Source organism: Sardina pilchardus, chromosome 17, assembly GCF_963854185.1.
Source record: "Sardina pilchardus chromosome 17, fSarPil1.1, whole genome shotgun sequence".
Classification (NCBI taxonomy): Eukaryota; Metazoa; Chordata; class Actinopteri; order Clupeiformes; family Clupeidae; genus Sardina; species Sardina pilchardus.
Window position 1 is genome coordinate 7,993,719 of NC_085010.1, and position 12,500 is coordinate 8,006,218.

The 12,500-nt window shown below is 45.5% G+C and overlaps 1 protein-coding gene across 1 annotated transcript in view; it reads left to right on the plus strand.

The window, feature by feature from the left end:
* The window catches only part of LOC134061920 (filamin-C-like), a 101,334-nt gene that overhangs the window by 72,067 nt on the left and 16,767 nt on the right, over positions 1–12,500 (plus strand). The window contains exons 21-31 of the mRNA XM_062517756.1: positions 1–319; positions 1,128–1,301; positions 3,722–3,884; positions 4,659–4,819; positions 5,635–5,802; positions 6,218–6,341; positions 6,740–6,896; positions 9,225–9,414; positions 9,764–9,787; positions 9,930–10,177; positions 11,008–11,100. The exon at positions 1–319 is cut by the window's left edge and continues 279 nt beyond it. Coding sequence (XP_062373740.1) covers positions 1–319; positions 1,128–1,301; positions 3,722–3,884; positions 4,659–4,819; positions 5,635–5,802; positions 6,218–6,341; positions 6,740–6,896; positions 9,225–9,414; positions 9,764–9,787; positions 9,930–10,177; positions 11,008–11,100 — 1,821 coding nt within the window. The remainder of the gene's footprint in view (positions 320–1,127; positions 1,302–3,721; positions 3,885–4,658; positions 4,820–5,634; positions 5,803–6,217; positions 6,342–6,739; positions 6,897–9,224; positions 9,415–9,763; positions 9,788–9,929; positions 10,178–11,007; positions 11,101–12,500) is intronic.

Genomic DNA, 12,500 nt, shown 5'->3' on the forward strand with positions numbered 1-12,500 from the left:
GTGACGGCCAGCGGGCCGGGCCTGGAGAGGGGCAAGGTGGACGAGGCGGCGTCGTTCACCGTGGACTGCTCCAAGGCCGGCGAGGCGGAGCTGACCATCGAGATCATCTCGGACGCCGGGGCGCCGGCCGAGGTGCGCGTGCAGAACAACAGCGACGGGACGTACTCCATCACCTACATCCCGCCGTTCCACGGCATGTACACCATCACCATCAAGTACGGCGGCCACGCGGTGCCAAAGTTCCCCGCCAGGGTGCAGGTGGACCCCAGCATCGACACCAGCGCCATCAAGGTCTACGGCCCAGGAGTGGAGGCCAGAGGTAAACGCTATAGTTGGCACTTAAATATCAGTTATGAAACTACACGTCAATACAGACCACAGTATATTGCATGTTTACTGAACTTGCTTGCTTTTTTCCTAGAATTGTTGTTAGAATTGCTTTAAAAAGCCTAAAATGTTTACTATGCTGTAAATCGCTTTGATTAAAAAGTGTCAGTAATGTACGTAATGCTTGCACCTGTTGAGGTGTCTACGACTATGGCAACCTTGTCAGGGACAACAAGGAGGTGGACATTCCTAGCCTCCGGACAATTGCATGACCTTATCTCACCCATAGTGTATCTATTTATTTACAAATGTACACACTGTATTTATTTATACATAGTCTTATTCTACTGCCCTTCATTCTATACTTACTGTTCTGTTTTTATTATTTTGTGTTTTATTTGTTTGAGTGGTGTACTTTGAGAGCAAAGATTAACCAGAGTCAAATTCCTTGTTTGTTTATGAAAACCTGGCCAATGAAGCTGATTCTGATAAAACTCACATCAATAGTGATTCAGAAACAGACTGCAGTTCATATTGACAGTTATTCAAAAACAAACTTCAACTTAAATCTCTGGTGATTCAAAAACTTGGACTGTATTCATGAATACAACAGAGAAGTAATATTATATTACGGTATTTTATGTTGTTATGACCTTAAGACTTATAGTTCCATTCGTTCAGGAACACTGAAACGGAAAAATAACATGAATCCTATGGGACAGATAACAGATCTTCACATTGATCAGTTGGCCTTCAAAACATGTGGTTATATTTGTGTGTGTGTGTGTGTGTGTTCACAGGAGTCCTGCGAGAGGTCACAACTCATTTCGTCGTTGACGCCCGTGCTGTTAGCAAGGCCGGCGGCAACCACATCAAAGCCCGCATCGTGAACCCCTCAGGGGCCAACACAGACGCCTTCATCTCCGATAAGGGAGACGGAACCTGCCGAGTGGAATACACTGCTTACGAGGACGGTAAGTGGAGTGGGGACATAGAAGACTGACAATGGAGTTCTGGGGACGTACAAAACCCACTGTTCCACTCATATCCACGTACACATCACTTACGAGGCCTTACAAGTTCTGGGTTCCTCCCAGAAGGTAAATTAGTGGTATAATAAATTGTGGAATATTACTATCTATCTATCTACCATCTCTCTCTCAATCTATCTACCATCTCTCTCCCTCTATCTATCTATCCATCTACAGTATCTATCTATCAATCTATCTATCTACAGTATCTATCTATCTACCATCGTTCGATCTATCTCTCTCTCTCTCTCTATCCCTCTCTCTCTATAGCAGTACACACGTTTTGGAACTGGCAGATGGGTCGTAGGACTCACAAGGGATTTATTTATGGGCTTTTCTAGTGTTTATTGATTAGACAGTGGAGAGAAGACAGGAAGTGAGTGGGAGAGGGAATTTACCTCAAGCCAGACTTGAACTTGGGTCTCTATGGGCGTTGGACCTGTATGCGGCATTATGGGATGCAGCTGCTGAAGCTGCTTCTCCACTCGGTCAATGTCCTGGAAGATTATAGAAGGATGGGGAATACATTGCGTGATCTGACTGGTCAGATTTGGTTTAAAAGTCGTGCTTTCTGGGTCGCCCTTCTGAACTTTTCCATCTCAGCTGACGGTGCCAGGCAATCCGGTCTGTCTTTGATGGACAGATGAGACAGCCAATCAGACTCATCCTAAGCACAGAAATGAGCCAATGACGGTACGCAGGCTGGGATGAAAGCGAGGTTTGTCAAGACAGGAAGCCTTCTCCAGTTTATGAGTGTTTTTCTAAGACAGCCTGTCTCTCATATAAAAGGCAACCCCTTGTGGTTTGCATAAAACGTCTGTTTCCTACTTTATCATGATGGAAAAAGGCTCCGTAAACTCTTCTCTGCGGGTTATTGCTCTAGCAGACAGCAGCACGTTTGTTTTTGTTGAACGGGGAAGTGGAGGAACAGTCCTGCGAGGCCTTGTGGTGATGGACTGGGCGCATGCAGCTGCAATCAGAGAGAGACACTCACCAGTAGATACTGTAAATCCTCTGCGTTGCATTTGGAGAGAGTGCCGCATGGTATGGTGGATAGATCCTGTGTGTGTGTGAGAGAGAGAGAGAGAGAGAGAGAGAGATGGAGGGATGAAGAGAGAAAAGAGAGAATAAACAGAGAAAATGAGCCGGATAAACAGACGGACAGACAGATATGCAGAGAGAGGGGTGGATGGAGAGATACATAGAGAAGGAGGGATGGAGCAAAAGATAGAGAAAGAGGGATAGATTGAGTGAAAGTGAGGAATACATGTATGAATGGAGAGAGAGTTAAATAGATTAAAAGAGAGAGGAGGGTGGATAGCATGAAAGGGAGAGAGAGAGAGAGAAAGAGAGAGTGAGAGGAGGGGAATAAAGTGAAAGAGAGAGTGGGGTGAGGGTGAACTGAGAGAGAGAGAGAGAGAGAGAGAGAGAGAGAGAGAGAGAGAGAGAGAGAGAGAGAAAGAGAGAGTGAGAGGAGGGGAATAAAGTGAAAGAGAGAGTGGGGTGAGGGTGAACTGAGAGCGAAAGAGAGAGAGAGAGGAGAATAAAGTGAAAGAGAGAGTGGGCTGAGGGTGAACTGAGAGCGAGAGAGAGAGAGAGAGAGAGAGGAATAAAGTGAAAGAGAGAGTGGGCTGAGGGTGAACTGAGAGCGAGAGAGAGAGAGAGAGAGAGGAATAAAGTGAAAGAGGGCTGAGGGTGAGCTGAGAGAGAGCCCAGAGTGTGGGCCAGCAGCACAGCAGGTAGTGACAGGGAGAGTCATGTGTTTATAATTAGCTGGCTGTCTACCGTATGAGCTTACATTGTTTACATCTATAAATATATGAGCCTGTTACCCTGAGAGAAGTGGGGAAAACAACCACAGGAGGGACAGAGAATGAGAGAGAGAGAGAGAGAGAGAGAGAGAGAGAGGCTTTTGTTTTACATACTACTACTTATATGTACTATAAAAAATGCTTTGGCAATACAAATAGTATTTTTCGTCATGCCAGTAAAGCTCAATTGCTCGGTTGTATAATGATGTAGTAGTTCTGCACCAGGTTGAGACATGTAAACATATGTATCCAGACAGGTTTCTATTGCGTGTGCGTGCGTGTGTGTGTGTGTGTGTGTGTGTGTGTGTGTGTGTGTGTGCCCAACTGTGCTGTTGTGTGAGATACGTCAACCTGCGTACACAGACAGGTTTTTGTGGGTGTGTGTGTAATTGTGGTGTGGTGTTAGACGTGTAGACGTGCGTACACACACAAGTTTCTATGTGTGTGTGTGTGCCCCTAACTGCTGTTGTGTGAGATGTGTAAACGTGTGTACACAGACAGGTTTCTATGTGTGTGTGCACCTAACGATCCTGTTGTGTGCTGACGTCACAGGCATGCACCTGATCGAGGTTCTGTACGAGGACGTGGCGGTACCCAAGAGTCCGTTCCGGGTGTCGGTGACGGAGGGATGTGACCCGAGTCGCGTGCGTGCGTACGGGCCCGGACTGGAGGAGGGCCTGGTCAACAAACCCAACCTCTTCACCGTGGAGACCAGGTAAACAAACCCAACCTCTTCACCGTGGAGACCAATTATGCTGGGCCTCACGGAGAATGCTTGGGATGCAGCAGTATTGCACACTACCGTAATTTCCCAACTATTAGCCACAGCTTATCCATTGATTTAGCTAAATATCCTCAGCAATGAGGTTAATACACGGGGGCAGGTGATATGGTATTAATATTAATATGGTTTTGTTTCTTTTGACTTGCATAAAACACTGTCCTGTGGCTTATACACTATGTGGCTGGAATACACAGGAAGTTACTGTACATACGACATGCTACTTGATATATACTACGGATGAACTAGAGGTGTGATGGAGCATAAGGTTGAGTTGTTGGCTGCATACTGCATGCTAGTGTGATTACCACATATAATACTATGCAGCTCACCTCATTGAGTGTTTATTAGTCGGAAATTGAGGGGAATTTACAATATACATGCAGCAGCGGCATTTACTGTACACTCTGCTAAGTGAGGGAATTATCTCTCTCCCTTTTACTCAATCACTCCATCTTTAATTCATTCTCTCCTTCTGAATGTCACTCTTCCTGTCCCTCTCTCCCTCCCTCCTTGTCTCATTCACCCCTCTTGTTTTTTTCCTCTCTTACACATCTATCTATCTATCCATCTATCTATCTATCACGTCTCTTTCTTTCTTCTCTCTTGTTCGCTCTCTCTTGCTACCCCTCCCCCCCACACTTCTTACTCTCTTTCTATCTTTCCCTCCACCTCTCTCTATCCCTCTCTCTCTCTCTTGCTCTTCAGGGGTGCGGGTACTGGTGGGTTGGGCCTCGCTATCGAGGGTCCATCTGAGGCAAAGATGTCCTGCAAGGACAACAAAGATGGCAGCTGCAGTGTGGAGTACATCCCCTTCACCCCCGGCGACTACGACGTCAACATCACCTTCGGCGGTCTGCCCATCCCAGGTCTGATGTCACTTCCTCTGATGTCACCTACATCATAGAATCAGAGAGGGTTAAAGCTGAGCGGAGGATAGTAATGAAGGATTTTTGATAGAATCCTGTGTGTGTCAGTGTGTGTATGTGTTAAGGGTGTCACGATCTCGATTTGAAATCGAAATCGATCGAAATTACATTTCAATCTCGAACTTCGAACTGAAAAGTAGAATCGACGATGCAGCCACACCCCCAACGTGACGTCCAGCATGTATGCCCAAGAGCAAAACCACACGCGTGCAGCCTTATTCCATGAACACTAACCTTGGGTCTCTTCAGAGTGTGCACAAACATTCAAAGTATCATTCTGTGTTGCTTCATTTCACTATGTTCACATGTCTATGTTTAACGTTTTTTTGTTTACAACTTCACGGATGGAACGGTTTCAAAATAAAAATTGCTTTCAAAATAAGAGCCCCCTGAAACAGAATAGGAAGAGGGCAAAAATAAAAATGAATATAATAATAATAATGACACAAGGAATGCATTAATAAAAAAGATCGAAAATCGAATCGAATCGTGGCTTTAAAATCGAAAATGAAATCGAATCGAGGATTTGGAGAATCGTGACACCCCTAGTATGTGTGAATGTCTACAGTATGTGTTGCCTGTGTGTGAGTGAGTGAGTTGAGTGAGTGTACAGTATGTGTGTGTGTGTGTGTGTGTGTGTGTGTGTGTGTGTGTGTGTGTGTGTGTGACACAAAGACAGATGTGTGTGTGTGTGTGTGTGTGTGTGTGTGTGTGTGTGTGTGTGTGTGTATGCTCACGCCTGTGTCCTGTCACAGGAAGCCTGTTCCGTGTGCCGGTGCGGGAGCTGGTGGACCCCAGTAAGGTGAAGTGCTCTGGTCCAGGCCTGGGCAGCGGCGTCAGGGCCCACGTCCCCCAGACCTTCACCGTGGACTGCAGCAAGGCCGGCCTGGCCCCACTGGAGGTGCAGCTGTATGGGCCCACAGGTGGGTCAACGACACACACACACACACACACACACACACACACACACACACACACACACACACACAGTGGTGGTCTGCGACAAAGCCAGCCTTTCCCCAGTAGATGTGAAGCTCTATCAGCACCACACACACACACACACACACACACACACACACACACACACACACACACACACACACACAGATGCATGCATGTGTGGCTGCATACCCATTCAAGTAGACACACTCTCTAACATCCTAAACACCCTCTATATTTCACTCTCTCTCCTTCATCCTCCCCTTCTCTCTCTCTCTCTTTCTCTCTCTCTCTCTCACACACACACACACACACACACACACACTCACAGATGCGCACATAGCCCACTTGTCCACATATGTGGAGGCTTGTATGCTAACAGACTTTTGGCTCGTGCAGGAGTGGCGGAACCAGTGACCATCACGGACAACGGAGACGGCATACACACGGTCAACTACACGCCCACCACCGACGGCCCTTACACCGTTTGTGTCAAATACGCAGACCAGGAGGTGCCCCGCAGGTGAGCCACTGATGGACGCTAAAGGCCTTCACACCAAGAACAGTAGCTAGAATGACAACCAAAGTGACCCAGACAATAAGGTTTATTACTGTATGTCGTTATCGTTAGAGTTTATATGTGGACACTCTCATTCATGTTAGCTAAAGCGATACTTTGAATCTCATCTGCAAGATTTTTCAAAACTATATCAATTTATATGACCCTAACTCCTATGTATTGTGCTTAGAGCTGTATCAATCCTACTTATGCTAGCCATATACTGGTATTTTGTCAAACTATGGTTTCTGTGATTTAATACCCATATCATTTATGTATGATTTGATATTCATGCATTTCTGTTCCAATACATTTTGAATCCTCTCTAAGTTGAAGTATTTATGTTCTGTGTTTCTCCGTAGTCCGTTTAAAATCAAGGCTCTGCCCGCCCATGACGCCAGTAAAGTCCGTGCCAGCGGTCCAGGTCTGAATGCCTCAGGTGTGCCAGCTAGCTTACCTGTCGAGTTCACCATCGATGCCCGTGACGCAGGGGAGGGTCTGCTCACGGTCCAGATTCTGGTGAGTGAATCATACCCTGCTCTTCCCATGTTCACTGCCTCTTACTTATACAGTATATACTTAAGGGCCATTCAAACCAGGAACGATAACGGTATATCGATATTTCTAGTGACAACTATAACGATAAAAGTAAACATCACTTTAGCTAATATGGATGACAATGTTCACACATATAATTTAACAATAAGGACACAAAGAACAATATCGTCATGGATCACTTTCTGAGCGATTTTGAGATCGATAAAAAGCTGGCAGTCAATTAGACATCACATTCATCAGTACACGGAGAGGCGTTCCTTATCGTTGGTCAGTGTGGAGTGGACACTCATGTTGTTATAGTTGCGGTTATCGCTCCTGGTGTGAATGACTCTTTAGAGCAACAATGTCTTCATTTCATTTGACTTTTAAGATAAATATTTTTGTTAGCACAGTTTGAGTTGAAAGCTCAAAAAAGACTACAACTCTCATGCCACCTCACTCAGCCCCTCCTCCCTCCCTCCCCTGCCCTTTGACCTGTGCCAGGGTGAGGTGTGGTGACGTGTGTGCCTGTCGCTGCAGGGTCCGGATGGCTGCACGCAGGAGGCCTCAGTCTCTGTGTCGGACTGGGGCTGGCGGGTGTGGGAGAGTCATATTGTAAAGGGCACCATCCCCTTCTATATTCTTAAGCAAGGCTGCGTAAGGCAACCAACCAAACAACCAACCAACACAACGCTCCTCTTTCTTGCTCCTCTTCCTCTTCCTCCTCTTCCTCACTCTCATACCATGGTGTCTGATGTCTACAACCCCCACCCCCACCCCCACCCTCTCGTTTGTGCCTCCTTGCTCTGTGGTTCTTATTATCGTTGCCCCCCGACATTTTGGCCAAGTTCCTTGTTTGGTCGTTTGGTCGTTTGGTTTATCCTCTTAATGGAGATCCATTAGGATCGTTGTGGCTTTCAGGTCCACCTTTCTTGTAGGAGCAATTTAAGGCAGAGCAGAAATACTAGGGAGACCTAGAGGATGATGGGAAATGTAGTTGTTAAGGCAGGTGCTAAGTTTGTTTTGACTTGTGCTATGTTGCCACGGCTTACTTTTATAGGGCATTAACTGACATTCACTGATCGAGTCCTTTAGTGTAAGAGGTCGTTCATGGTTGCACACATTTCATACAGAATAATGTAGATTGACTTCCAAGACCGCCTCTGATGTCAAAAATAAAACACCTGTAGCCACCATGTTATGTCTTTCCCACAATAGTCTCTTTGAGGAAAAAAGATAAGGATATTAAATGCTCATGGTTTTCCAGGAACACATCTGTTGGCATTCTCTAAAGAGGACAGTTTATCTGGGCCAGATTTAACACAGATGTATTTATCTGCAGACTGTTTTGGCCCTCATTTGGCTCTGATCTGGCCCTGGTCTAGCTCTAGTTTGGCCCTGGTCAGATCAGTTCCAGATGTACAGTACCCTGATCAGTCTTGAGATCAGTCTGGCCCAGATCTGGTTCTAATCAAGCTGGGTTCTAGTCCTGATGTAGCCCTGATCTGGCCCTAATTTGGTCCTAATCTAGCCCTGATCTGGTCTTAATCTGGTCCTGATTTGGTCCAAATCAAGCTTGGGTCTAGTCCTGATCTAGCCCTGATCTGGTCCTGATTTGGTCATAATCTAGTCCTGATTTGGTCATAATCTGGTCCTGATTTGGTCCTACTCAAACTTGGGTCTAGTCCTGATCTGGTCCAGAGTTACACTGCTGATGTTCAACTGAAGTGAGAGAGTGAGAGAGGAGTCACGAAAGCCCCTTGAGTTGTCCCATCGTGTCGTCGTCTCTGTGGACTGACCACCATTGGGTTGGGTTTCTCTCTTGGCTAACTCCTCCATGTGGTTTGGCTCAACATCACTAACTGTGAGGAGATGCCGCTGTCTAAACTGGACCTAACTCGTCCTCTCTGGTAATCCCAGATAATCTCTAGACTAGATCAGCTTGGTTTATTGTGAGACTCAATGCACACAATAAGGTCAGTTACCCATACATGGATTAAACCTAGTCCTGGACTAAAAGAGAACTTCAACAGAGATCTCCATTGAGAGAAATCCCTTAGTCTAGGATTAGACTAAATCCATATATGGGTTTCCGGCCGCCCTAGACCGTATGCTACTATCAGCCAACAACCTGATCATGTACCCAGAATCACCATCATAGTGCTTGTTGTTTTGGTAGACATCTTGTGGATGACTTCTAGGTTTGAGTTTGGTGTATGAACTAATACTGTAGATTGCCAATGCAGAACCAGCCTGTTAACTAACACAAGTGTGTGTGTGTGTGCGGTGTGTGTCTGTGTTTTATCATAGGACCCGGAGGGCAAGCCAAAGAAGGCCAACATCCGTGACAACCGGGACGGAACGTACACGGTGTCTTACGTACCGGACATGACTGGACGCTACACCATCACCATCAAATATGGCGGAGACGAGATCCCGTACTCGCCGTACCGCATCCACGCAGTGCCCTCGGGCGACGCCAGCAAGTGCCTGGTCACAGGTGGGCATCATCCCATTTTGTGTGTGAATTACAGTAGTGTCTATAAAGGGGGGATCAAACCAAAGATTCAGCAAAGAAGGAATGCAAGGTTAGCAGAATGCCACATCACGCAGTCAGTGCTCTGCCAGATTTGATTTTGCTTTTTAAATACAATAAACTAAACAGGACAAATGAGATAGTATAGGCTATTGCTGGACTTAGTACTGCAGTCATTCTCTCATGAGGCTGTTTAAATATTGTTTTTTCCCTGTGAATTTGACAATAACACAGTGAAGACAATGACCATAATTTTTAGGATGTTCATTATTATAATTGATTAATTCATCTATTGTGTCTGACAACATTACAGTGTCAATCGGAGGACATGGATTAGGTGAGTGTTGAATCAGTTTGTGAATTTTCTGTTTTTAGTAGGCTATTCTGTATTTAGCAATTTAAACAGCTATAAAGGCATGGGATTGTTTTGGAATTGTCCTGTTTCTATAGCAACACTTGTCAATGGTATCATGTGACAGGCTCAGGTCTCGGACCCACCATCCAGATCGGCGAGGAGACGGTGATCACCGTAGACGCAAAGGCTGCTGGGAAGGGTAAGGTCACCTGTAAGGTGTCGACACCTGACGGGGCGGAGCTGGACGTGGACGTGGTGGAGAACGCAGACGGAACGTTTGATATCTACTACACGGCACCGGAACCGGGGAAATACGTCATCACCATCCGTTTCGGAGGGGAACACATTCCCAACAGCCCCTTCCACGTGGTGGTGCGTAGGGCCTGCATTTATGCATGAGCGTATCGTCATCTTTGACTCATGGTGATAATGAAGGTCATTGTGATTGGGGTAATGATAACGAAAGTGGTGATATTTCCTGTGGCATGAAGAATGACGTAGGTAGCAAATAATGTAGTTAAAACCACTAATTGTCATCATTAGATGGATTCGACTTGATGTACTGTAGCCGCCTGTAGCCGTCTTAAGATGACTGCATAACGTGATTATTTCTGAGATTCTGATACTTTTTCAACCTGGAACCTTGTGCATACTGTATGTCATGGTTGAAAACGTATCACAGTCTCAGAAATAGCCACGTCATGGCATGCAGTTGTCTTAAGATGGCTGCAGGCGACTACATCAAGTCGAATCCCACTAGTGATTTTTTTTATTTCCTGTGGCATGAAGGATGGCGTAGGTTGTAAATAATGTACAGTAGTTAAAGTCACTAATCTGCATTATAACGGAAGCACAGTGTGACAGTTCAAGATGAATGGTAAAAGCCAACTCTAAAGGTACACTATGCAGGTTGAGGTGTTTTTGGTGACTGTAGAGCTCCATCTAGAGTTGCAGTATTATATTTTACTCTGCTGTTTACTGTTAAATTGCCCTTTTAAAGGTTATAGTAGGGTTATGGAATTATCTTCCATAATGTACCTTTAATATGTAATGTTTTAGTGTGTGAAACATGTATGTATTCTTGCATACAGTGTGAATTGAGTTATAGTGTGAAACCTGCATGAATTACTAAATGACTGAATAGAGTTTCAGTGTGTGTGTGTGTGTGTGTGTGACGGTGTGTGTTACGCTGTTTTCCTCAGGCCAGTGACACCATTCCCATTATAGAGGAGCCGTGTGATAAGGTTCAGCTGCAGCAGCCTTATGCCCCCTACCAGGCCTACGCACCACACTGGGTACACCAGAAACACACCAGAAACACACTAGAAACACACCAGAAACACACTTCTCCTTCTCTCCTCCTCTAGAAACACACTTCTCCTTCTCTCCTCCTCTAGAAACACACTTCTTCTTCTCTCCTCCTCTAGAAACACACTTCTCCTTCTCTCCTCCTCTAGAAACACACTTCTTCTTCTCTCCTCCTCTAGAAACACACTCCTTCCTACTTCTTCTTCTCTCCTCTCTCTCCCCTTCATCTCGTCCTCTACAAACACAATCCTCCCTCTGGTCCATAGGCTCAGTCCTCCATCTCCACTTCCATTTGACCTCTCTCCTTCTCTCCTCCTCTCTCCTACTCTAGCTCATCTGCCCTCTCTTTCTCCTCTGCTCCACTATTTACCTCTCATCTCATATCCTCATTTCCTCCTCTCCTCTCCTCTCTCTGGCACATCTCCTTCTCTCCTCTCTCTCTCCTTCTCTCCTCTTTCTCTTCTCTCTCTCCACCACATCTCCTCCTCTCTCCCTTATTGCTCTTATGATGAGTTCAGTTCTCCTCCTCTCTCTCCACTGTATCTCCCGTCTCCGCCGTCCTTATAAGGAGTTCCTCATTCCTCTATGGTCATGCTGTCTGAGACTGTTCATTTCCATCCCAGTGCTCTCAGATCTGTGCCCTGTCACAGGGCAACTCAAGCAGAACACCCATTTCTGTGTGCCTTTTATTAGCTTGGGCTGAGCAAACTGCAATCCTCCTGTTATTATGAATTTATATGTTTCCACTGTGCTGTTTTCCATATCATTTAATCTAACGCATGCTTGTTTCTGTTGCCATGTTGTTCATACGCATGATCATTATAATCAGGTTTGGGTTTACTTTCCTCACAGCTTACATTGCCTCAGGAAACCTTCCATTCCGGAATCTTCTATTCAGTGCTTCATTTCCTGTTCTCTCTGTAACTGGGAAGCATTCCCAGGTAGCATCTGTCTCTATGACTGACCCATGCCAGACTAGGCCCAGATGAAGGCCAGACCCAGGTCAAATTCAGGCCAAATGCAAGCCAGATCCAATATGTCCATATGTTTTCTCTGAATAGTTGAACGATTTGGAGTAAACAATTAATTTCAACACTAACCATCCTTGCATGTTCGTGGAGAATTACCTCCTCAAACTGTTTGCGAGAGTTCACAAATGTTCACAGAGATCCTAAAACAATAGTTTGCTAGTGTGCAGTAGCCTGAAAATTGTTGGTTCAATTCCCCGATTCCACCGTTGTGCCCTTGATCAAGGCACTTAACCTCAAGTTTCTCCGGGGACAATGTGATAACACTGTAATCCCTTGTAATATAGTTGATGTTGATGTAAGTCACTTTGGATTAAAAAAAAGTGTCTGCTAAATGTAGTGTAATGCAATTTGAACCC